The sequence below is a fragment of the Drosophila subpulchrella genome, chromosome 2L (assembly GCF_014743375.2).
Source record: "Drosophila subpulchrella strain 33 F10 #4 breed RU33 chromosome 2L, RU_Dsub_v1.1 Primary Assembly, whole genome shotgun sequence".
Taxonomy (NCBI): domain Eukaryota; kingdom Metazoa; phylum Arthropoda; class Insecta; order Diptera; family Drosophilidae; genus Drosophila; species Drosophila subpulchrella.
The window spans coordinates 23,630,225-23,657,770 of NC_050610.1; the positions used below are offsets into that span (position 1 = coordinate 23,630,225).

Here is a 27,546-nt window from a genome sequence, read left to right on the forward strand (position 1 = left end):
AATGTTTAGTTTTAAATTTATGCTAGTATGGTTGTATCTTAAAACTTTTTTAGTTTAATATTATAATAAATATCTTTAATATATATCTAAAAATATATAAAATGAAATAATTCTATTTTTTCACTCTTTCTTCATTTTTATGAAAACTTTTTTAGTTTAATATTATACAAATGTCTTTAATATAGCTGAAAATATATAAAATAAAATATATCTATTTTTTCTGTTTTTTTTTCATTTTTATGAAATATGTTTTATTAGCTTTAAATATTGAAAAAGTTTCTTATATTTCAAAAATATGCCAAGTGTGTGCCTTTGAGATAAATGAGTTAAAGTTAAACTTTTTATTTCCGAGAACGCCTAGTTAATGTGAGACATTTAGGTTTGGTATAATATATTTCGGTTGGACATTAGAACTATTAACCATATTTAGGTAAGTACTCAAAATTCTGCCTCTCCCTCGGCCAGACACTTTTCGGTTTCGACTAATTACGGTCATTACAATACTATATGGCGTCCAAATGGCTTCCTCATGTCAAGATCCCAACGCGAAACAAGTGGCCCGCGATTAGCTGCGGAGTTGGAGAGCTCAGTTCAAAAGCCGAGTTCAAGAACTAACTAACGATTGTCTGACAATGACAGTAGCTCAGTAGCTGAATGGCTGTGAGTGGGGGAGGGGGTTTTTCAATGTTCGTTGGGGTTTTCTTATTTTTGTCGGCGTTGCCAATGTTTGAGCTATGAGCGGCCAAGCAAGTAGCAACGAAAAGTTGTGTGAATCGAGCAAATGAATGCGCTTTGATGTGGCGAGTATTTATAATACAAATTATATGTTTTCATTTCCCCACCCACAAGCCCCCTTTCGATATGCTTGGATGGGCGTGGCATGCTGCAACTTGTTGTTGCGCCCCCAAAGCGACCTCTGATTGCCCAAGTTGTGCTAATTAAAACATTAACTCTGTCCCGAGGCTAAATTCGCTTTAAATAACGATTGCCCGTGTTTTTGTTTCTTTGCCAAAATCGATCAAAATCAAATTTCAAGTGGCCCCCGTTCGGTACACGAAAAAATCAAAACCAGTAGAGAGTTAACTGTCAAAAACCGACGCACGACAACGGCAGCAACAACATTGCTGACAACAGCAACTACGGTGCGGTACATAGTCGTAAATCACATTGCTGAGCTAATGACACCTGACCTATGCGTGCACAATGAATCACAGTTTAATGAGCTTTCGTTGGCCAGTAAAACTTAAATAAGATTTTTACAGAAAAAGGTATCTTAAGGTATGGTAGTAATAAGATAGTTTGGTAAACAAATATTAATAATTTTACTAAGGGATCCTTAAAACGATAAGATAATTAGTTTAACAAATAAAATTAGGTATGTACAATAAAATAAAAATTATATAATGTAGAATATTTTACATCATCCACTTATCTCAATTATTGGGGGCACACAAGTACATAATGAAATATTATAAACTTATATAATATCATGGAGATATTAAAAACCTATTTTTTTATAAGCTTTCTTGTCCAGTAAAAACGAATAATATTAACATAGACGATTTAGAAATAGTATCTTAATATTAATAAGATATTTTTATAAGAAATGTTATTAAGGGTTTCTACTTTTTAAGGATCCATAAGTCAATTAAATTTTCCAACAATATTAATGCATTTTATAATATCATAGAGCTATCCAAAAAACACGTTCTCTGCTGTACTTTTCAAAAGCTTATTTGTTTTTCGCTCATGCACATTGTTCCAATTTTGATTGCTCTATTGGGCCCTGCTTGTTTCATTTTTTTGCATGCGGGCGCTAATAGTTTTGAACCTGACGAGAGACCTAAAATATAAGCCAAAATCAATTTTCAACTTTGTATGCCATGGGCAAGGCTAACCTCGAGACACGAGCCACGATTTCGATTTGAACTCGTATTTGGATCGGTCTGGATTTTGGGTATTAAACACATAATTTGATTCAATTTGGGCTTTTGTTGTGACTCGGCTTGTTTCCACTTCCTTGTGCCTTTCAGCGGTTTTGATAAAATATGATAGCCAATCGCTATCGTCTTATAAGCCCTCCAGAAATGCAGGTGATTAAGTCTCTTGTGTCTGTCAGTTGATTGAACTTTAAAGGTTTGCCAATGGTCTCTCGAAGAGTCAGTGTCAAATTCGCTTGGTTTCTTTCTGGGTGGCCCCCTGTTCGGTGGCTGATTGACAATGATTGACAATAAAACTCCAGATTGTCAATATATCTAAGGTATTTGAGCACATATTTCCATATAGGTAGGTAGGTGGCGTTCCAAATGGTGTCGGTTATACTGCCTGGGCTTATTATTATACTCATAACCAAGGCTTCCGAAGTGTGCCTCGGAAGTTGTTAGTGGGTGGAAGTAATTAAATTCGATTTTAAACATTCGATAACAAAGAGTGTGGCGGTCAATGGGTGCTATGTAATTAATTTATTGAGGTTCTGTGAACTAGTAGCAAGGGTATCGCAACAAGGTCAATAAATATGCGAAAATCGAATCGTTAAAGAAATCTATTTGATTTTAATTTTTTATCATGTAGTATAAGAAGTTTGTTAAAAAGGTACATATTTTTCTGTAAAAAGTAAAAATAATGATTTAAAAATTAAGCAGACAAAGAATTTTATTAAGCAAGTGTTATGTCAAAATGTTTAAATAATTTGAATATCTACAATAATAAAAATATATAAATATAACTTAGATACCTATACAATAATAAATAAATATATTTGATATTACAACTTAGAGCATTCCACTACTTTTAAATCTAGATGTGGTCCTTTAATAAATATTATAATAAAAGAATCAAAACTAAATAGGTTTAAATGTGTGTTTTTTTTTACACAAGACACATATTAATATAATTACTATTAATCTAATACCATAATTAAAAATTAAAGCTTAACCCACGTTATAAGAAACCCGAAAATAATAAACCTCATCATTATTAAATACATCCAAATCTTTTACTTGGCAACTCCACCAAGGTCTCAAAAGTACGCCTTTCCATCAACTGCCACAATTAGCCTCCAGAACCACCCAAGTTGTGTGTGCCGCCTGTCACATCATCAACGCGCTCGTCAAACAAAAAATACAAGCTACCGAAAAAAATTATATTAAAAATTAATTAAACAAAAAGCCGCGACTAATGTGAAAAACAGTATAAAACACAATTGGCGCGTGCACTTGACCTTCCTGATTACGAGTGGTACACAAACAAAAAATAATATACCAAAAAAAGGGGAATTCGGGGGCTGAAAGGCGGTATGCAAGCCGCGTAATTCGTTAGCCACTGTTTTTGCTGGAATTCCTGATTTTGAACTTCACGAATTTAATTTGTGCGTAACGTATGTATTTTTTTTTGTCGCTCACGCTTGTTTATAGTTTGTCGGGTTGAAATCAAGGCGAGTGAATCGACTGAATTGAATTTCGGAGACTGGCCGGCTTACATGGCGTATGCGCAACGCGATTAATTTATTACTCCGAGTGCGTTTGTAATTGTAATTGACAGTCGAGTTGATTACTTCCTTATTTGGGTTTAAGTTAATTTCAGTGACGCATAGTCGGTTTTACATGGGAAAACCTTTTGGAGCATGAAAGCGAAGGGGAATTTGTGGTTTCAACTAAGTATTTGGGGGAAATATAGGTTTTTTTTATACAAGGGTGGTCAAAAGTATTTTCACAAAAAAAAAGTTAAATATATTCATAATTTGAACTTACATCTTGTTAACTTTGGCATCAATGGAAAGGTAATTTAAATGCCGTTTGAATGATACAATACATTTCTTAACACATTCAGTACTTATTGAAAAGGACGAATTTGTGTGAAAATGTCCTTTTTGAACTTTTTTCCTCGACTTGAAAACTTAAATTTTTTGATGCAAAAAGTTTCTTCAAACAAAAATAATAGTAACTGCAAAAAGAATTTTTCAAAAATCATTTTGCTTATATTTTTTATGATTTTTTGAAAATGCTTAGAAACATGCATTTTAGCCATATTTTTCTCTTTTTCATACAAATTTTTTCCGACAGTGTCACCTTTAAAAAATCATAAAAAATATAAGCAAAATGATTTTTGAAAAATTCTTTTTGCAGTTACTATTGTTTTTGTTTGAAGAAACTTTTTGCATCAAAAAATTTAAGTTTTCAAGTCGAGGAAAAAAGTTCAAAAAGGACATTTTCACACAAATTCGTCCTTTTCAATAAGTACTGAATGTGTTAAGAAATGTATTGTATCATTCAAACGGCATTTAAATTACCTTTCCATTGATGCCAAAGTTAACAAGATGTAAGTTCAAATTATGAATATATTTAACTTTTTTTTTGTGAAAATACTTTTGACCACCCTTGTAGATGTAGTATAGTAACTGTGATTTAAGTACCAAATCTTTAGTTTCCTACTCACCTAAGAAAACACTTACAATTAAATCTATAAATATGACTTCAAAAATCGTATTACAATTTTTAGAAATAAGTATTTTAAAATGAACATATCTTGAACATCTAAAATGTACAATTAAATTACCAAAGAAGGTTATTAATTGTTATAAAATCCTATTAACCTTATTTTTACAATCTAATGCATTTTTGCTTATTTTATTTTACAATGCTTACAAATAAACATTTTAAAATTATCATTTCTTTTATAGTCTTATGATAATCTTTCAAATATATTTAAATAAAAACTAAAACAGTTTGTATAAAAAAATTGTAAACGCTTTCGTTTCACTATATTTTTCATATTTTAAGCACGTTTTAATAATCTTGGCTTATTCACAAGTCCCACAAATCTTGTGAATAATTAAACCAAAGCGATCCGCTCATTTGCCATCGCATTCATGGGGTCCTCCATTATAATCATACTACAATTACCATTCCATCGGCAGACAACAATCTCCATCGCATCACATTTAATGCACTCTCATCGCCCTGAGCAGCGAAATCCAGCGACCTTGAACTTGGGGCGATTGCAAAGTAGGTACCAGAGCATCAGCAACCCGCTTCATTTCCATTATAAGTATGAATGTAGTATTATTTTCCATTACACTGCCCTTTCCCTTTTCGGGGTTTATAAACCGCCGGCGTTTTTCTGCCGCTGACAGCTGGCAGTTGAGTTATGAATGCTTTTAGCGGAGGTTTCGCAGAAACTGAGTCAGTCGAGCAGTCGAGTTCCAAAAACGGGCATAAAAAATAAAACCAACCGAAAGTGACCGCCGCGTGGTTTGCATTCCTGATATGGGACACGTACTTTGTACGTAGTTTTTTTGCTTGGATATTCTTTGGCCCAGGGACCAACGACCGTCCTCGATCTAGGCATTCCAACTTCGATTTTCAGATACATCCGTATCTTTGGGTAAGCAACGAATTTTTAAACGGTAGCTGCTTTTTGCGTAGCTCAGCAGCTCCCTTCTTTTGTCAAGTGATTAATTTTAATTTTTTGCCTCGCTTTTATTGCTGCATAATTTTTATTAACCGCTTGCCATTAACAAATCAGCGCGAACGAGAATTTCGCTGTTCGCAAAAGGGCATTTCATGTTGTCCATTCGATTCCCGAGCACCTGCAGTCGTTGACCGTTTTCAACTGACCTTGCTTGGCGAATTTTCGTTAATTTAATCTGTGGTCAGTGGTCGGCTAAACACTGGTCCGGGATGCTGTTGGGTATGTTTTTCAGATTTTTCTGGTTTTTATCGCCCACCAAGGTGAGGGGTTTGCATATAAATGCTATAAACGCTAGAACAAAAGACTTTGGCGACGAACTTGAGGTGAGTAAGCATGCGACCGATTTTGTTTTGAGAACTGTTAAAAGCGGTGGTTTGCCCCCAAGTTATTTTATAATATCAATGAATCATTGGGTGCAAAGCGGAAGTTTATTCGATATTAAGGTGATTGAAATGAAACAAATAAATATTTTAATTATTATCAAGATTGTAAGTCCCTTAAAGCGTAAAAGTATTAAAATAAAAAATCTTCTTATATAGTATTACTGAATTCTTATTAGCTTAAAACCTTCTAATCTTCTTCTTATATGAGTAGTTTTATTAAAAAGATTTAATAGGGTTCTAAGTATGCTATAACGTATTTTTATTACTAAACTTACAATCAATATTTGTTCTTCTGTGCATGTGTGTTTTATGGCTAATTTGACACTTCATAAAAAATTCACATCCATCGACTGCGGATTTTAGCATAGTGCAGCTGAGAAGAGAAGTGGTTTTAGTGTTGACCGGCCAAATTTGCAACTGTCAAGATCCCCGAGATGAGATCGCCGCCGGAATGGATTGACTGGACATAAACAGAGATCACGGAGGCTAACTTGGTGATTTGGCCTGGTGTTGGTGCGTGGCACGGTAGTCGCTAGTAAAAATTCAATTAGCAAATTAAATATTAATTACCAGCCGGGTCTCCATGCTAATTCGATTAGCAGTATCAGCAGCTGCTCAGCTGCAAATAATTTTAAAAAATAATATGGCTGTGGGGGTTTGAAAAGTGGAATCTGGCGGATTGTGAATTTTTATTTTTATTTCCATACCAAATGTTAGTTAATTTTTAGTAACTAATATTTGTTTGCAGAAGTATTTAAAAGCTTTTTATGTAATCCGTCAAAAAAGACTGCAAGTTATTGAACTTTAGGTAAGTCTAAAAATATGGTATACTTGCATTTTTTTAGGGTAGGTATAGTAAATCAAATGTAATTTTATTTTGATTTGAGAACATTCGTTCTTAAAAACCGTGTAAGTACATTTTGGTATCAATGTTCTCAATATTAGAACGAAATGGTGGAAGAGAAACGATAAATGATTCAAGCACAATAAAAACATTTTCATCTTCGAAAAGATCGATCTATTTTTAAGAACATTCTGAACTTATATTAGAACGTCAGAATTCTCTATGTGTAGACAACATTGAAAATTAAATTTATGACCATCGCAGGGTTTTCAGTTTTAGAATGTATTTACAAGCTCCAAATATATTTATTTATTACCTTATTAAAAATAAGTATAAAATATACTATATAACTACTTTTTACCCTTAAAATATAACATTTAAAAATTTTTGAAGGGAGTTTTTTTCTATTATTTTTAATAAAGAAAATATATAACTACTTTACACCTAATTTAAAAATTTTTTTATTATCTTTGTCTTTTTAAGTCATGGCAAATATTATTAATATTGGGAACATTATGTAGAGCTCAGCTGTGCAAATTTTTCCCCACGTGACAGGTGCTTTGCTACTTACGCCCGGCTGATTAAAGGTAATAATTTGTAGCTCGATTGTTAATGTAGTGTGAGGCCAACCCAAGATGAACCAGTTTGCTTTTCGCTTCGAAAGTGTGGCAGCCTAGAGATCGACAAGGTCCCTGATCAGGAATAGCCCTGGTATAGTAGTAGCTCCAGTTCCCTGTCGGATCTTGAGATTTTCTGAATTTCTGACTTTGCGACTTGACTGCTTCATAAATTCACACTCACTTAAGCCTGCAATTAGCGGTCGGGTAAAAAGCTCCCACCGTCTGGGAGCTTTGGCTCTCCGGCGCTCTCTTTTATCGGTTTTGGGGAGGTTTTGTCGCTCAGCGCTCTCCGGCGATCACTTACGGTTGCTTACGTCGCCGTTTCGGCCAGCAAATCAAACAGCAAACAGCGAGCATTCGAAACGGACGTGAGTAGCCGCCGCGCATGCGCAATTTAAAGCAGTGGAAAAAACATCGGACGGGCAGCGAAGACGAAATCGAATTGTGTTTTTATTTGTTTGCTTTTGTTTGGTGTGTGTGTTATGCCATGCACAAAACGCCCGTGCTCGTAAAAGTGGAGAAAAATCGAAAATTCAGCCCGAAATAAGTTGGCCAAAACAAAAAGAAACCGCAAAAGCCGCGTTATAATAACACGAGTAACGGTATAAAGTTTGAAGCTCATCTAGTTATTTGTATTTATGCCTTGCTACTCGTGGTTTTCTGCATAAATAATTATAATAAAATATAATACAAGCAAAGTGGGCACATAAAATATAATTAAAGCCAGCAAATTTTGGCCATAAACATAAAAAAAAGTAAATCAACTTGGCTGCTATTAAATGTTGCAATTTAATATTTGCTCAGGCAAAGTGCGAAATATTCAGTGCATAAAACCTTGAAAATAATTAAAATAAATAAGTTTCTCTCAGGCAATGCAAATAAAAGTTTCTCCATCATTTTTTGATGGAAAAAAATACATAAAATAAATATGTAACATTGTGATAAAAATATTAAATATAACAACAATGGAATTTAAGATGGCTTTGGTGGAATAAAACCAACAAAAGTCAAGAAGACACAAAAAATAAATTATAAATTCTGACCACTCATGAAAGCAAAAATAGAATGCCAAACAATGGGATCATAAATAATTTATTTTCTTACCCAACCATAAGTGACAGAGATCCATCAAAATGGTTGCCAAAACTTAAAATAAACCGAAATCCAAAAATAAAAATTAATGAAGCACAAAAAGAACTCTCAAAACTTCTGAAGAGAGCCGCCATTACATAAAAGTGTGTGTGTGAGGCAGCGTGTGTGTGTGGGTGGTGGCGGGAAAATCGTGTTGGTAATTTCTAATGCACATTTTTCCCTTTGTGCTTGCTCAACACCCTGTTTTTAATACCCTTACAGAAGGTATATTCAATTTCGTTATCAGTTTGGAAAACACTAAATAAGGCAGTTGGTAATCTTGAAAATAAGTATATACATATATTCTTGATTAACATCAACAAGTTAGGATAAAATATATGTATATATTAATTTGTTTTTATGATTTTATTATCTTTCATTCTAAAGATGCTCATTAGCACAGGATTTTTTCTTAAAGATTTATTGTTGATTTTGAAAAAGATTTTTGAATATTATTATTATTAATAAAAAGGTTAGAGACCACCTAAAGGGTATATAAATTTCGATATTTTTTCAGCCTGCCCTTTTGGTTTTCGTGGAATTTTTATGATGTGTGTGCATCAGGTTGATTTTAGAGATGCGTTTTGACTCTGTAATTTCCATGTTTGCTGGGATTACTTCATCTGGCGTTTCATTTCCTATATGGCCAGATGATTCAACGTCAAACTGACCAGCGCAAAAATAAAAACACAAACTACAGCTAACAGAAAAAAAGACGAAAAAAATTGCACGAAAAAGCCGGTTGAAGGCAACTCTTACATATTTACACGCACCAGCGCTCATTGAACACACGCCGCCTGCAGCAACAACAAAATCATATACAGAAAAAAAGTTTGCTTAAAAGCAAAAATATTTTAATAATTTTAATATCAAGATTTTATTTAAAATATATTTTAGAAGGAAAGCTATTCTTAAGTCAGATAGTTATAGGTATAGTTATAGGGTTCAAACACCACCTCTAAAAAATGTAATATCAAGATTATTTTTAAAATATATTTTAGAATGAAAGCTATTCTTAGGTGAGATAGGGTTCAAGCACCACCTCTAAAAAATGCATTTGTTAAAGTTTTTCTATGAGGTTTGAAGATATATATTTAAAATATACTGATATTTTCTAAAGTGAAACAAAAAAAAATCTGACAATGGATTTTTTTAACTTTTGTATTTATTTTCCAATTAAAATGTTTTAAAATATGTTGTTGGAATATACCGATTTCATGTAATGTGAGATATAAAAAAATCCCACAATAGATATGTATATCCTGTCATTAAACTTTTCTCTCTGTGCATTACAATACAACAAGACCAACGAAAGCAAAAGCAACAAGGCGACACAGAAACCTGTTGTTGTAGCTCTTGGTGGCTCTCTTGCCGTCTCTGTCTCGTCAAAAGACATTTGCAGAGTTTCCAGCTGCGTGTTGATTATGTCAATTTCATGTTTGCTTCATTTCCTCAACACACCGGTAAAGGTGTAAGCGCAAAAGGGGGAGTCGGGTAGAGAGAGCGAGCGCGATAGTGACTGGAAAGGGGAGCGGCAGTAATTTCACTTTCGTTGGACTTGAAAATAAAAGCTGCAGTCTTGTTTGCCAGAGAGTGAGAGATTGGGGGAATAGTGGAGCAAAAGGGAGAGAGAATGGGGCTGGAAAAGAGAGCGAGTGAGAGTGAGAGTACGCACAGCAAGTGGGGTGCATACGGTACTTGGATGCTGCTCTGCTGCTGCGTCACTTGCTTTGTGGGGCGTTGCTGCACAGTGGGCCGCGAAATTAAATTATTGCTTGTTCTAATTTGAGAGAATCTAGTTTCTAAATTTTAAATAAATAATAAGATTTTACTTTTCAAAAAGTTTTAGAAATTTGACGAAAAAATTTTTATTTTATTTCATATGAAAATGTAAGGTACTCAATATTACTCATACGACACGTAAGCCAGGTGGAATTTTTGAAATGTGAAATAAAAAGACAAATTGTTATAGAAAGAGAAAGTTATTTTACAGACGGTAATAGTAAGGACTTAAGCACAAGCTACATTTTTCTTATAAAGGAAGTTCATACTCTAAATGTTATTGACTTTTTTTAGGGTGGGATTATTGATCAAGCGTGGGCTCTATATTAAAGATGTAAAGGATTCAATTCTACCCATAATATTAATGGTAATAATACGTTGATGCAAACGAAAATAAAAATAAAACAAGTTTAATTAAATAATTTGATTAATTTAATTTAATTATATACTAAAAAAAACTCCTATACTGCAATATTTTGTGTTACCACAACCTTAAAACCATTTCCACTGTGCGCCGGCACCTTTTGTGTGCTGCTTCGCCGCATATTTTCCGTTTCGTTTTGTAACAGTAATGTCTGTTTTTCCCATTGTCCGATTGTTGTTGGCTGTCGCTTTTGTCTTGCGCTTATAACGTAATAACGTAATGTGCTCGGAGATTTCCACATGCAATGCGTCGCGCCTTACGTTTTGGTGCCAAGTCCATCCGCGACGTCGACGTTTATTGCTTTTGCAGGCAATTGAGCTAATAAACCGACGCGAATCATAGCGACTTACAAATTCCTGTCCGAAAAATATGCGAAGGTCAACCAGCAGTATCGAACACATAACAAAGGCGAGAAGTCGAGAACTCCCCCAAATCGATTTTCAAATGCTATAATACCATATAGTGTTCGCACCTATTCCAAATGCGCTGACTTGTATTTTACGGGCTGTCAGCTTGGCGAAAAATTCGAATTATAAATAAAACAATTTATTACCGGGTTTTTAAAAATAAAATGCAATTTATGTGCAAAGTCTGGCGGCGGTGGACTTGACTAGTTAAACCGGTTGACTGCCAGCAGCAGCAGCAAAAAAAAGCAGAACCATCGACTCAATGGGGGTGCAACTGGCCAGTCGGCAACAGCAAATTGCAACTGCTAGGAAAACATTTTTATGTCGTCCAAAGAATTGCTGCAAATATTTTTAAGCAATTAAGAATGTTTAAAACAAATGCCATCTTATTCAAAAATAAAATAATTCAGTGCCAGGGTTGAGCTTAAAAAATACACAAAATATAATAATAAAAAATAAGATTTTCTTTGAAAGGGCTAAGATGTATATTTAACTCAAAAATTAGTTTTTTTGTAAAGGGTACCCATTTTAATTATTAAAAGAATAATAAATAAAAAATATATGTATAATATATGTATAGTATTTTAAAGAATGTGCTCTAAAAAAATAATCTTGTATCAACATTAAGGCCTCAATTTAATAAACTAAAACTAAACTAAACTAAATAAGTAACTAAAAAATCTATCTTAAACAAACCAAACATGGCATTAAATATAACAAAAGTCGTTTAAAAACTTGACAAATATATTTATAATAAAACAAACCGTTTAAAATCAATTTACAAAAAAATTATAAACAAATCAAACAAAGTATTAAATATAACAAATATCATAATAAACAAGAAAACAGCATAATCCACAATAACTTTAAAAATATATTTATAATAAATCAAATCGTTTAAAGTCAAATTATTAAATACATGTTCGCAGCTGTGAAAACAGGAATATTTTTCAGCCAAATATTTCAACGGGCTTAATCGATGTGTGTGTAAAATTTGTGCCTGGCTTCATTATTTTATTCATTAATCATAAATGCAAATTTCTTGATTGTTTAGATTTGGCTTAACGGCTAACTCGAAGCTATAAATTGGACATCAAAATTGGATTATATAAAATAAATAACAAAAATACAACAAAGTGAACACGAAAAGTTAATAACAATTATTTTGTATGCCGGTTTCTTCTTGACAAGTTTGGTAAGTGAACTTTAAGACTTGATGAATGAGACTTTATGATAAAACAAATGTTGGATGATTTGTAGCCGCAATAAACGCCAGCTAATGAAGAAATAATGGTTTAGCAAACGAATTTAAAAATAGGAACAATAGAATCATTGCGGAACTGGCCAACTTCATGGCCCAAAGGCAGCGATCTTTGTATGATTCTGTTCTTGTTCCCCAATCTCGTTTGCCCTCGGGCCTTTCAACTTTCACAGCCCAGAACTCATACTGAATGGGAAAACCCAGCTAAAGTATCTAGAGGGTGAGCTCAATGTCTGTGGTAGAAACTTACATCCGCGTGCCGCTGCACGTAACACGTTGCGTATGCGCAATTCCCATACTCCTTCAATCAAGAGGTATAATGAGGGTACTATAAAACTTAAGTCCACTGGAGATCTTTTACCGAATATGATGATATATTAACGACTAGGGAAATACCTAGATTCGTCAGGAGATAAGGGGATATACCCAACAATATTACTAACCTAGATTACAAAACTGGATAACTTTAGATTAACTGCAAAATATGAAAATAACATTTTTTTTAAGAAAGTAAATAAAACAATTTCTATATATTTTGAAATAAAAGTACACATTTTATAGCAAATAAAAAAAATTTACCAGGAACATAAATAAACATCTATCTACCTAATCGTGACGCTTGTGTCTTGACTCACTCTATAAATTAGCATTTTAAGATCACCTCCTGCTAGGGTATTTACGAAATCGCCATGATCGTGTTGCCATTGTGTTTAAGTCATTCAATTTTATCGACACTTAATTATAACTTTTGCCTACGTCATTGCTTCAGAAGCAGAAGTCAGCAGTCGAAGCTGATGATGGTTTCTCGCCGGTTTCAGTTGCTGTTTCGGTCTCTTAATTGTTCAAGCCCCCCACATGGCATCTTAAGATTTCGACGTAGCATTTTATTGTTAATTTGTTTGCCTTTGGATCCGGTTCTAGGTCTCGTTTCTGGTTTGTTAGCTTTTTGAGCTTCAAACAAAATTTTGTAGAGCGACCAAATTAAGTTCCTTTGTTTTAGATTTCTAGAAGAACGTATCTCGTGTAGATTACTCGCCTATTTTGAATTTTACATTTCCGGGTACTCATAGTTAAACACTGCCCATGCACTTAAAAAAATATTTGCATATTTTTTCTGTTTACCAAACCAATTTTGCATTGAGCTGCCTGTCACTTGAAGTCGAAGTATCTGCTACCTAAAAGCTTAGTCACGAATTGCGGATACATGGTATCTGCAAGATGCGATGAGATCAGTTGCGCCGAGTTTCGCATGATTTTGCAATGCAAATCTTTTTAATTGAGTGCTCTTGCAAAATATATCCATCATATTAATTTCGGCGTTTTTTACCACAATATTATATGATGTCTTATTTTTTATATTTATGTTTTTTTTTTGACTTAATAGATCCCAAGCCCCGACATCAGCAACAGCGACCAGCATGAAAGGCTGGTTCGACGCGTTTCGAGACGATGGGGGGCCAACGCTATATTCCTTCTCAAATCGAACACCCGTCACCGGAGATGTCTCCATAGTAGCCGTCTCAGTACTATTTGCCACATTCTATGTGGCATTTTTAGTCATCTTTCCGGGTGTGAGAAAACAGGTGAGTGGTTGGATTCTAAAACAGATTTAGGTAATTAAGGAATACTTTGTAAAATTATATTATAGCAAATTCCATCCATGTACAATATACATTGTACATACATATTTTAATTTTTCAAAGATTTTTTTAGTTTTATAGATACATAATAGATAAAAAAATAATCACATTGTTAAAATAATAATTCAAGTTTATGTAGCTTATGCTCTCAACTATCAAAGATTCAACTTATTCCGTAAAATTCTAGTTAATTCTAAATAACTTAAAAAATCTTTGTAAGAGGAAAAAAAAATTAAAAATTAAAAAATTCAAGTTCCTTTTATTAAACAAATTGATTTATTTAATATTTTCCCACCTAATTTTATTTCAATACAAAGTTAAAAAAGAATTTTAAAAATAATTTACAATTTAATGAAGAGCTTTAGTGCTCAACTTTCATAGACTCGTCTTTTATAGGTAAATTCTATATTAATTCGATGTAAAATATAGCTCATAAATGTCGAAAAAGGTCTTTAGTTCAATTGAATATGTGCATTTTACAATATGCAAAGTTATTGTGTATTTATTACCGTATCATATGCTAGTCAGACTGGTATGAATTTTCTCACGCTGTTGCCAGCTGGACTTTTTAATTGAATTGTGCCAACTGCTCGGCATCGCCGTAATCGTCGGCACGTTTCCAACAGAAGTCAGATAAATCTTATAGCAATGTACATATAAGCGTCTAATGAGAGACCCACAAGCTAACCCGTTTTAAATGGGCGCGCCCTTTTTTTCCTCGTCCATTGGTCTCTATCGACTTGTTGGCTTTATTAGAGCATTGCAAACATTGAATGTTATTCGCTTGGCATTTATTTAGCTTTAGCTTAAATTTACTTCTAATATCTTCTCGTTCACAGAAGTTCACAACATTTTCGACCGTCACACTGAGCCTTTTCGTGGGCCTAGTCATACTAAGTGAGTAGAGTGACCTTCAATTAGCACAATGTTATAGTTGATTTGCATCCAACCTGGGAAACGTTAACGTCTCACGTCTTTATCCAACAGTCACCCGGCTGGGCTCCGCGTGGCATGTGGCACATGCAACCATCATCGCGCCGTACAAAGCCTTCTCACGCGAGAAGCTCCCAGCGCGCATCGGCACCCACATTGGCCTCATGCATGTCAATGTGACGCTGACGGGTAAGTTTGCCAATCCAATCCAATCCAATCCCAATCTCAATCCCGACCCCAGCCCATCGAAGCCAATACGATCCAATCCCATCCAATCCGCCAACAAGTAGGCACTTCTGCCATGGGTGAATGGGTTGTCATCTTTGATTATATCGGCGTCACCGGTGCTGTAGTGAAGGATTTTAAGTTTAAGAATAGGAAATATATATATTTTCTTGACATTTTATGATCGTTTAAGTATCTGAAGTTCTTAAAAATATGCCACAAACAATAGATTTAATACTAGAAGGCTTTTCCAACCTTGTAGAGTGTAAATACATGATCAAGATAACTATCAAGCAAGATTCCTATAAAATGTAGCCAATAAAAGAATAAATAAGTTTAAAGATTTTCTAGTCCCATATTTTTATGTTCATAAAATAATATATCTAGTTACTAAAAATTATATTACTCTATTATGCTGTTGACCTTATGATATTACTTATAAACAAATTAAAAATTAAATTGGCAAATCTAAAATATAAATGAATGATATATAAATATTTTCTCATTACTTAACAAGACTTTCTTATTAATTTACTATATATCATGAAAATATTATTCAATTATTTGCAGTCTTTCAAGTTTTTCTGATAAATATTTTTCATTTATTTGCTGTCCATCAATAAACTTTTTTCCCAGCCTTTCTCGGAATCATTGATTGAATAGTCTTTGTGTTGATTTTTTCGTATGTTTATGCATGTCCAACAGAGTTTTAAATTCGTTAAGCAAAATAATACTCGGTTGTCAAAGTTTTTTATGTTGATTTCTTATTTTTTAAAGGCAGTGTCGTGCACGCCCCCGTTTTTCGAGGCAAAGCCCGATGGGAGATAAAAAACGAACGTCAACGAAAACAATTGAGCAATTTTCATTTAAGATTTTAATACGAAAAAAATTGCTGCATGAATAAATAAATTTAATTAAAATCTCTGCGATTTTTGGAAGCACTTGCATTTTAGGGCTCGACTTGAGCTACTGGCTAATTGATTTCAAAACTTTGGCTTGGATCTTTTGGCGATAATTTTCGTTGCCGTTCGCTTTTGTTTGACTATCAAAATCAAAACGCAGTGTGGGCGGTGACGTCAGCTGCGGTTGTTGCTGCCGCTTTGTTTGTTGGCTCCTGCCAAGTGCCAAGTCAAGTTGCATGTCACGATTCTTGGCAACAATAGTGGCCAAAAGCAACAGCAACGGCAGCGGCAACAATAGCAACAACAAATTGAAATGCCACTCGACTCGCGCTCAGCTCGACACCTGCGGAAATATTCGATTCCACTAGCAAATGCTCCACGAGGAGGCCTCTATGCACACATGTATATATGTGCATATATCTAGCCAAACATATATTCGCCGGCTTGTTTGATTGTTTGCTCGTTTCACTCACTACTCACTACTTGGGCTCATCGAAAAGGTGAAATGCTTTTGTGTTTGAGCCGGGGCTACCTTAGACCCCAGCTGAATCAATTGGAATGCCAGTTTCAAGTCAACTCGAGCACGAATAATCCGAGCGAACCATCCAATCCTATCAAATCCCATCCCATCTCATCCTCTCGCCCCCCACTTACCAAACAAAATTTGGTCACAAGCCAAGTTGGAATTGTTTGGCCCAGTCGCAATAATTTTTTGTTTGCCATATTGGGAGATTAAAGTTTATGTTGCCCTTCGAGGGCAACCGATTTGTGCATTGAAATCTAAATATTTGGGGAGCAAGTGGCTTTGGCAGGAGGCTAATTGGACTTATAAAATGTTTGGTCTTTGATATAATATCTGGGGACTTTAGTTTCTTATCTAGGGTTTTTAGATTTTGAATTTTACTTATATTCAAGGCTTATAAATAAATGAATTTTAGACTTGTAATATTGATAAATGGTTTATATATCTTATTATTATACGATAAACTTTTTTATACAAAGTAAATAACAAAAGCAATTTTTGCAACTATGGAAATTGAACAAACCACATTTTCGTCTCACAAATTATTTGTTTTTTTAAGCAAATGGCATCTTAGCATCTCGAAAAATGGTTTTTATTTTAAATATTAATTATCGAACCCTTATAAAACTAATTCAGTACAGAAACTTTAGAAAGTTATTTGTAACTTTTCACATATATGTTTAAGTTATTAACTTTAATTGCTGTGTTTTAGTAACACATTTCAGGTCCATGTTTTGAACTAATAAGGATCCCGTTTCCAAATTTCTGAAAAATGAATATCCCCCATAAGATGGCCATATTTTTCTTAGTGTAAAACACTTACACAGCTGTGTATAGACACTCTTCGAAGTACACATATGTGTATGCATTAATATATATTTGCCCTGTTGCCTCTTCAACTGTTGGCTGTGGGTATTATGTCGGTTGCCATATTGGTTTTGACTAATACAGATTTGTGGAGTATCTGGCCCTTTCCCCAAAATCGTGAGTGTTATTTCGGTAGCATTTTCCCAGCCAACAAAACTCAACCCTTCGAAAGCGCAGTGAATGACGTTTGCCAAAAGTGTTTCACGTGTTTTCATATCCCATTGTTGTTGGCTGTTGGTCGGGTGTATATATAGACCCACCATATATGGTGGGCGTTTGTATTTGATGGTAAAAGGGCAAATGTTGCCTCAAGTTGACAGCTGCTGCTCTACGAGTATTTCTTGCTTGCCGTACGCTTTTTTCCTGGTATGATTTTCGATTTTGAATATGATAATTGCGCATGTCAATTGGTGAGTGGTAGTTGGATCGGATATATACGGCTTAGTTTATGGCCCGACAACTTAATTGTTGCACTCGCTATGAGTATGGTCTAAAGTTACTTTTCATGTGGTTTTTCAATTGTTATCTGAAGCATTTTCCATTGCCAAATCAAAGTCAGGCAAATGTCAAATTCGGGTGTCAAAACTTGAGTGCCTATGGTTTATTCAGACCAATCATGACGATCTTTTTATAATGATGATTACTTACTTTTCGTTAAAGCCTTCTTGTTGTGCACTTTTTGGGCCAATCTGCGGTGACTTTTGTGCACTTAATTATGTGTCATTATGACTTTTGTGCACTTCCATTTGTGTTGCATTTTTTCTCGTTGCGGTCTGGCATTTATTCATTTTTTTTGAATAGGTTACGTTGTATTTTATTGATATATGTCGCTGTATTCATAATTTATATATATTGTGGGTGTGTGCAGTAAGCTCAATTAACTGCGGCGTTTAGCCAACTTGTTTGCTGGCTTAGACATCATTTGAAGTGGTTGTGAATTAAGGGTACCAGGTGTTGCATATAATTGTGATTGGCGTTATTGTTACTAATCTTACTAATCTTACTAATCTTAATCATTTGCAGCTAATTTGAAAGGTGTGAAAGAATAGGATACAGCTATTCATATTTTATTGTATAGAAAAGTAGAGGTTTCTAACCTACATATCAGTTTTTTTATATGTCACTACCAATTATTCTCTTAAATTACTAAATTGGAAACCTGCGTCCATTCTATTTATTAAATAATTAATTCGTGAACATCTTTTTATACATATTTCTTGTTTTTCTTAATGGAGATGGACATGGAGTACTGCCTCTAGCGTTGTTCAGACTACAAAAATGACAGAAATGGAACATACATTTATTTTTGCAGACAGATGTGGTTTGAGGAGTAAACAATTTTGGAAAAAAGCAGCAGTTCAGCTCATTCATTGTCTCTTTGCTGTGGGTTTTCGTGTGTCGTGTGCCTTTGTCTATTGTAAAGTCATGATTAATTTAGGTTTTTTCTCTTCGCCAGCCGCTACTGCTGCCAAATTGTTTTAGCCCCATCAACACCATACGTCTCTCCTTCTCTCCCTGCAAAAGTAAACACGAAAATCAGCATAATCATCTCTTAAAATTATGAAAAGGCATAAAAATGCTTAAATGTATTTACCTTTTTTGTTGCTGCTGCTGCAAATGCCCATACTTAAGCGCGAGCTACCCAACATCATCGTCATCCGTCTCAAGTATCACGTAGGGAAACATCAATTTCGTATACGTAGATATGGTAATTTTTTTAATGTTGCTATTGTTGTTTTAACGCTTTATTTTCAATACAACAACTTTTTGCTCTGTGGAAGAAGTTTGAAGTTTGCGGAAGTTTATTTTCGTTCTGGGCGCTAACAACAATGGGGCATTGTAAGTTGCTAATGAACCAAGTGGTTTAATGATACAGCGAATTACCATTAAATAATGTGGATTTTTGCTTGAACAGATTTTCCGAATCATTAATAAAACTTCAAAACTTATAAATAAAATAAGGAAAATGCTCAAAAAAAGGTTTTGATATTTACAACAATTTTGAGGGTAAATACATTATAGAATATTTTAAAGCTAAAGTTAGGATAACTATCAAGTTTTAGTAAATGTACCAAGTGGGTTATTGATACTTGGATATGGAAAAAAAAATGTGGAATGCGGAACTATTATCTGTACTATTATTTAGTCGTTAGGCCCATTAAATAAGATTAACAATTATTAAAAAAAATAAGTATTGTTAAAATATGCTTGAGGCGATATATCATTTTATTTTTATAGATAGTAGTTATTTAAAGTTATATCTAGCAATGCTATTAAATTGTTGTTAGTTAAAAAACGCTTTTAATGGCTAAAATTAGTTAATTTCCTTAGTTATTTCCCGATTGCCCCAAAACTAATTGATTTAGGGTGCCCCAGTGATTGCAAATATTTTATTAGCCCCTTACCCAATCTAGCATTTTATTGCTTGTAGTTTTTAAAAGCAAGCAACTCTTACTTCCACCTTTGTTAGATCTGTATCACTGCAGCCATAAACCACGTTTAAATCAAAAGAGCTCAGCAATTACCATTTCAAATGGTCAAAGTGAATTGAACCGGTTCAACTCGCAGCATTTCCACGTTCACGAGACCCGAGGAGAAACAAGTCAGTCCGGTCACCACCAACTGGGAAATCATAACGATCGTCAGTTTAATGACTCCGCCATCCAACATCGATCCACAAAATGCGTAGACGGTGCGTAGACTTATAGACTATGTGGACTTGTGGACTCGTGGACTTGGCTTAGGTCGGGGTTGCCATTTTCGGTGCAGTTTTAATCGCGATGAGGGGGGTTGGAAACCGGAGGCCAGGCCAAAACCTTGTCCCGAGTCGAAGGCCGAGCCCCAAAGCATATATTATATGACAACTTTTGACGATTTATGTAATTTATTTACATTTTTTCCGTGGCGCTGAGTTTGTAATTTGTAAGCTTACTTCGACTGTAGGTAGCCAATTTTGGGCATAAATTTAGACCGCTTGCCGGCTTACGTATCTCTCATGAGTCATTCGGTTGGGTAAAACCGTATAATAGTATGGAGCGTGGGAATATTTGTATACATAATCTATTTATGGTATTTATAAACACACAGATAAAAATAACTACAAGAAAATTACCAGTGGCGGATACAGGATTTGGTTGCGGGGCGATATAAAAAAATTGTTGAGTAGAAAAAAAAATTTGAATAAAATATATATTCTAATGGTAGTTTTAAAATTTGATTAAAATGTATATTTTAATTGTAATTTTAACCCGAGTGGGGAGATCTACCCCCCATATCCCATCGTGGGTTCGCGCATGAAAATTACAAAAATGGGGAAGCGCTTTAAAATTTGGTAACAAAACGAGAACGGTAACTAACAGCCCCGAATTATTTTAATATCCATTTAAAACATATATTTATTCAAATATCATTAAACGACCTTAAGATTTTTTAACTCTGCTCATAAATCACATATTTTGTTGATAGGCACTATATAATCTTGTTTGTTTTTTCCTTAATTTTAACGCTTTATTCTGCTAGCCATGTTTCTGTCTTTTTATAACAACATTTTTTGTCTTTGCTTTTATTGATTTTCAAAGATTAATTCTTAAGCTTTTAATTAAAAATTCCTTAGCAGCTTTTTACCCCGCTTTGTGAGTTTTTTTTCTTTTTCGATTTTAAGTTTATTTGCATATTTTGTCACTCTGTGCCAGACACTGTGGCAACGTGATCGGTTCCATGCCTTACAAATCATATATCATTTTTAATTTCTTGCCGATGAAGACCCCTTTTAGCTGTTCAAAGCAAAGCGAAAATAGAAGATTAATGATATTGTTTGCATAAATGTTTAAAAGCTTTTAGAATTTAAAATCGACAATATTGCCGATTATAGTGGGCAGAAACTCTAATTTGCATTGTGTTCCTTTTATTGTTTTATGGATTTTTGGAAAGGAAACCACATTTGAGTTTCTCTTCCATTCACAAAAAATTCCAAACAAATGTCGATTAGTCAAAGTTCGTTTCTAATAGCCACATGCGTCATATAATTCTACATCTATTGGCAAACTTTAGTATGTTGTATTTTTTATTAACGGAATTAACCAATGCGGAATCATATGGCTAAGTTGTTTGGCCGCTCGAGAGGTGTGCAAAGTTGTCTATAAATTATGCAAATGATTTTGCCTATTTGTTGAGCGTTTTTTCCTCGCTCACTCTCTTTTAAACTTTTAAACTTGCCTGAGGAGTGGGCAAAATAAATAAATAAAATGCAAAACGGGCCAAAAGCGCGTGCGCTGTAAACCGGAAAATGTTTTGACGAATCTTAATAAAATATGCAAACAGAAAAAAATCGAAGAAAATGTGTAGGTACTTGCTGCACATTGATTATGCGATTTGTTGCACTTTTTCAGCCGCTACTTGAGTCTTGCCGCTTGTGTAAGGTTAGCGCGTTTAAGCCATTGACAATGAATTGCCAGCCGAGTGAGAGGAGCGGCTTGCAAATCAACATATTACGCATACGCAGTGTGGCGCGAGCCTAGGCGCAACTGCAACCGAAACATTTCCGCCTGCAACAGGAAATGATCGTTTGATTTTTGCTATTTTCTGCCAGTTTTTTCTGCCCGTAATTGCAGTGAAGGTTATTTGATCGAGTGCAATTCGAAGGTGTTGCCAGTTGGCATTTGTCAGATTGCAAAAAAAGGTTCTGGCTGTCAAATGGCTAAGGCCTGACTTGACTTCAGACACGTTTACATCGCCTAGTGGTCGTCAAGTGAGCATGTCTGAGTGCTTTTGGGAGAATGACTTTTCGGGTGACTTATGGCCTTATTTTTTGATTTACAGAACAAGAAAATTCGAAATATAAAGTATTCAAAATTTAAAAAATGTGTATTGGTTAAGGGATTTCCTTAGGGAAATACAATAATTTAAATCGTATTTTTTCAAGCAACAACAATTGATCATCCTTTAACATAAACCTAAACTTAAATATAATTTAAAAATAAGAATACAAAAATTGTAAAACAGTTTATCAATTATATTTGTTTGGCTTTAGGCTGTCTTAAATATTTGTTAATATTTTAAAATTGTATTTAGGTTTAAGTTTATGATTAAGGCTGATCAATTTTAAGTAGCTATGGCTGCCAATCCCTGTTGCTTTAGTTTCTTAATTTTAAGCAAGCAGTATATAATTAAATAAAAAAATAAATATATTTGCTTGAAAAATACCATTTAAAATCTAGTATTTCTTTGGTATTTCCGTATAAAAATCACTGAATAAATTGTTTTTTAGGATACTTTGTTAAACAATTTGGGTTACATTTCGATTTATCCCTTCTTTCCAATATACAAATTATGGTTTTAAATTGTTGGTTTATTAAATTAAGTTAATTTTTTATTTTATTTAATGTATCTACAGCGATTCCCATTGGCAACTGGACCCCACCGGACATTGACTACAACGAGCGCTTCACCTGGGAGGGGGCCAACGACATGAGCGCCAACTACCGCCACGCCCTCCAGCGGGGACTGCCCTTTCCCATTTTGACCGTGGCCGAGTACTTTAGTTTGGGCCGCGAGGGATTCTCGTGGGGTGGTCAGTACCGGGCCGCCGGATACTTTGCGAGCATTATGCTCTGGGCCTCGCTGGCCTCGTGGCTCCTGATGAACCTGCTGCTGATAGCCGTTCCACGATACGGGGCCTATATGAAGGCCCTGACCGGAGCCCTGTTGGTCTGCACCACGGTGGGCTATCATTGCCTGCTCCCGAAGCGGCCTTTGTGTATTTACCTCGAGGGCGGGCGCCTGGAGTTCCACTTCGGCTGGTGCTACTGGCTTGTTTTGGTGGCAGGTGAGGAAGTGGCTATTAAATTTAATGAAAACCAACTTATTGACTTAAAGTGAACCAAACAATTTTATCGAAAAGTTAACTTAAGAATATTAAATTTATCCATCAATCAATTTGATTTAGCAAAAGTAACTTAAAAGAAAATTGTATTTATAGGTGAATCAAAATTATTTAACATGTTTTTATAGATCTAAAATTATTTATTTCAAAGTAAAATATATAACAAAATATAATAAATACTATCATAAAGTTCAAGTTTTAAAGACTTTAAGTACAAAGTAAGTTTATATACATTTTTCAGTAGAGGAAGTTTGAGTTGTGAAAAGTAAATTGATGATCATTCTACCTAGAAATATTTTATTTAAAGAAAATACCAAAAACACGAGATCTCAAAAAGCCATCTTACATTTTAGGCATTCTCTGCTTCATTGCGGGTGTTCTGATCTCCATAATCGACCTGGTGTGGCCGCACACCTTCTCCACGGTGCTGGAGGTGTACTACGGCACCCCATACGATCGCCATGTGATCCTGGAGGAGTCCAGTGATGTGCGGTATCGCAAGCCGCGCAACAGTCGCAGCCTGGAGGATCCACCAGGATTGGGTTCACGCATCCTGCGACGCCTTAGCTCCAAGGCTCGGGACTTGCAACCTGGCATGGCCCCGCGTCGTGATAGTCCCGCCGGAGTGTCGAGCAGTGGGGGAGTGGAGAACAAGGGATTCCAGTCGGATGCTCCGAAGAGTCCTTGGCGCTATCCCTTCCGAAGGTCGCAGCAAATGGCGCAGCAACAGCACTCGCATCCGCTGCATCAGCACCCGTTGCAGCAACATCATCAGCATCAGCACCACCACCAGCAGCAGTTGCAGTTTGTGGGCGGTCCGGTGGTGCAGCAGCACCCCATGCACCACATGCAGCGCACCATGTCGCAGGACTCGGGATCCAGCATCGCCTCGGCGGCCGTGCAAATCTCCCCGCTGCACAAGCATGCTTTGGCGCGAATGTTGCCGTAAGTTCCCAATTATACATAAAATCACGTTTTCATTATTACCAACAAAACTATAAACTTTTCTAATACCTTAAAAACAAAAACATAACATGAAAGCACAGAAATTATTGCGAGTCCTAGTTTCGATTTTCGGTATTTCCAATAGCTTCTAGAATGGGAACCCAAAACTGCACTTCTAGATTTCATAACTTGAGTTATTGTATCCCGATTTTAAAGTGGGATACCTCTATGAACTTTTGGGTTAATTCTCTAATATTGTACATTTAAATTTATCTGTTTAATGATGGTCAAAAATTCAACCCATTTTCATGTTCGATTTTTCCGTAATTCCAATGGCTTTCAGAATGAGAACCCAAAACTGCACTTCTAGATTCCATAACTTCAGTTATTGTATCTCGATTTTGAAGTGGGATACCTCTATGAATTTGGGGTTGATTTCTCTTATATTCTACATTTAATTTTATCTGCTTAACGAGGGTCAAAAATTTAACCCATTTTCATGTTCGTTTTTTCCGTAATTCCAATGGTTTTTAGAATGGGAGCCCAAAACTGCACTTCTAAATTCCATAACTTGAGTAATTGTATCCCGATTTGGAAGTGGGATACCTCTATGAATTTGGGGTTGAATTCTCTAATATTCTACAGGTAAATTTATCTGTTTAATGAGGGTCAAAAATTTAACCCATTTTTATGTTCGATTTTTCCGTAATTCCAATGGCTTTCAGAACGGCAACGAAAAACTGCACTTCAAGATTCTATTACTTGAGTAATTGTATCCCGATTTTAAAGTGGGATACCTCTATAAATTTGGGGTTGAATTCTCTAATATTCTACATTTAAATTTATCTGTTTAATGATGGTCAAAAATTTAACCCATTTTCATGTTCGATTTTTCCGTAATTCCAATGGCTTTCAGGATGGGAACCCAAAACTGCACTTCTAGATTCCATAACTTGAGTAATTGTTCCGATTTTGAAGTGGAATACCTTTATGAATTTGGGTTTGAATTCTCTAGTATTCTACATTTAAAACAAGGAAGAACGCTATACCTCGACTATTAGATACCCGTTACTCAGCTAAAGGGACCAAAGGAAAATGGAGATATGCAAGCAGCAAAGCGAGATTGAAATGCGCCACCTTTCGGCGGTAGACAGATTTAAGCGTTATGGGCGTTATAGTGGGCGTGGCAAATTTTTTGGGTCAATCGATAGGTATTGACGAGACCAATACAGTTCGGTTAAAATTTTGTGGTTTTGTGGGCGCCACAGGCTTGGGCGGTTTGTGGGCGTTAGAGTGGGCGTGGCATATTTGCGTAACAAACTTGCGCTGCGCACAAGGCTACGGAATCTAAATCTGAGATCCCAATTCTTTATCCTTGATAGTTTCCGAGATATCCACGTTCATATTTACGATTTCTTAAAGTTTGTGGGCGTAAAAGTGGGCGTGGCAAATTTTTTATTGATGATTTTTTATTCTAGCATCAAAACTGTAGGAGCCACAGTTTTGGGCGGCTTGTGGGCGTTAGAGTGGGCGTGGCACTCTACTGAAACAAACTTGCGCTGCGTAAGAAGCTCAGGAATCTGCACGCCAAATCTCAATAGCCTAGCTCTCATAGTTTCCAAGAACTCAGCGTTCATCCGGACAGACGGACAGACGGACAGACGGACATGGCTAGATCGACTCGGCTAGTGATCCTGATCAAGAATATATATACTTTATGGGGTCGGAAACGCTTCCTTCTGCCTGTTACATACTTTCCGACGAATCTAGTATACCCTTTTACTCTACGAGTAACGGGTATAATTATCTGTTTAATGAGGGTAACAAATTTAACCCATTTTCATGTTCGATTTTTCCGTCATTCCAATGTCTTTCAGAATGGGAACCCAAAACTGCACTTCCAAATTCCATAACTTGAGTTATGGGATCCCGATTTTGAAGTGGGATACCTCTATGAACTCGTGGGTTAATTCTCTAATATTCTACAATAAATGTTTTCTATTTAAAGATGGTCGAAATGTTAGCGTACTTTCATGTTATATCTTATTTCAGAATGGGAACCCAAAACTGCACTTCCAGATTTTATAACTTGAGTTATAGGATCCCGATTTTGATGTGGGTTGCTTCTATGAACTTGTGGGTTAAATTTCTATTATTCTACAATAAATGTTTTCTATTTTAAGAGGGTCTAAATTTTAGCCTTCATAATGGGAACCCAACACTGCACTTCCTGATTTCATGATAATAGCAATCGATAAAGTTTGATTTATTACCACCTCTAAAATAATAAACATACTATTAATATTAATAATAAATAACTTCCTTTCTTACAGTAATCCCCCAGTGGAGCGAATTCGTGACATGGATCACTGGTGATTGCCATTGGACAAACCATAAAAATCGACCATTTTTATTGGGCTAAATTAAATCTTGACTAATTGGAAATAATTTTAAAGCAAAACTTGTAAACAAAACCATTTGTGATAATTTCTTAATTTAAAACCAATTCAACACAACATAGGATGGAAGATATTTAATAATTGACAAGATCACATATTTTTACCTTGATTAAACGAATAACGAAAACGATGTTAAACTTAACTATAACTTTAATTAAATTATTTTAAATGTTAAGCTAACCTTATAATAACGAATGACGAATCAATTAGGTTAAACGTGTTTTTAGTGATGTTTATTTGTGATAAGAAATCCTGCCACACACGCACACAAAAACAGACAAACACTTTAAAAGGACGAAGAAAAGCAAATGTATATGTTTAATGAGTAATTTATTATTTGTAATATGAATTCAATGCCAGTGTCTATAACGAATAAGATGAGAAAAATGTGTAAAATCCGTTTAAGTTTAATGTTTAAGCTTGACAATGTTTAAAAGCGATAAGATTGGAAAGAAATACGATGACCTAAAAGGCAGTGAAGTTTTATTATTTTTGGGATGTGGTATTTTTAGAGAATTCTGAATATCAAACTCGAATTTTCTATTCTTTTCGGGACTTTAATAGGTTAAATCCACTTCCTTGGTGTGCATTTCCTAGCCCGCTTAACCAGATTTTATTCTCACTTAGACTAGTCAAATAAATCAATTATCTCGGCAGAGATACTTGCCTTGCAGAGTGGGCATAACAAAGCATTGCAAGCGAGTGCAAATAAATAAAAACAAATAAAATGTACTTCATATGCAAGGCGAGCATAAATAGACAGTTATATTGCCCACCCAGTGGCACTTCTCGAAGCGCGCGGAAGCGAGAAGGGCGCAGCGATGTCCTGTTCTGTGCTGTTCCTGTGTCG

At 35.0% G+C, this 27,546-nt stretch overlaps 1 protein-coding gene across 2 annotated transcripts; it reads left to right on the forward strand.

Moving 5' to 3' along the window:
- Positions 1-7,653: 7,653 nt before the first annotated feature.
- On the forward strand, positions 7,654-27,171 carry LOC119547827 (dual oxidase maturation factor 1). 2 transcript variants are annotated; one of them, XM_037854851.1, is made up of 8 exons: positions 7,654-7,684; positions 12,115-12,255; positions 13,706-13,904; positions 14,801-14,858; positions 14,949-15,083; positions 22,804-23,235; positions 23,646-24,237; positions 26,571-27,171. In XM_037854851.1, the coding sequence occupies exons 3-8, from the start codon at positions 13,740-13,742 to the stop codon at positions 26,611-26,613; spliced, it is 1,425 nt and encodes a 474-aa protein (XP_037710779.1). In that variant the 5' UTR covers positions 7,654-7,684; positions 12,115-12,255; positions 13,706-13,739; the 3' UTR covers positions 26,614-27,171. The 2 variants fall into 2 exon arrangements, with proteins under 2 accessions (XP_037710779.1, XP_037710778.1); XM_037854850.1 differs by lacking the exon at positions 7,654-7,684 and adding an exon at positions 7,719-7,918.
- The last annotated feature ends 375 nt before the right edge of the window (positions 27,172-27,546 follow it).

What these genes read in the sequence shown, in the direction of transcription:
- LOC119547827 (XM_037854851.1), top strand. Translation starts at nt 13,740, where the DNA reads ATGAAAGGCTGGTTCGACGCGTTTCGAGACGATGGGGGGCCAACGCTA. An exon ending in TTCCGGGTGTGAGAAAACAG is followed by an intron (nt 13,905 to 14,800) that starts GTGAGTGGTTGG and finishes TCTCGTTCACAG; the next exon opens with AAGTTCACAACATTTTCGAC. An exon ending in GCTTTGGCGCGAATGTTGCC is followed by an intron (nt 24,238 to 26,570) that starts GTAAGTTCCCAA and finishes CCTTTCTTACAG; the next exon opens with TAATCCCCCAGTGGAGCGAA.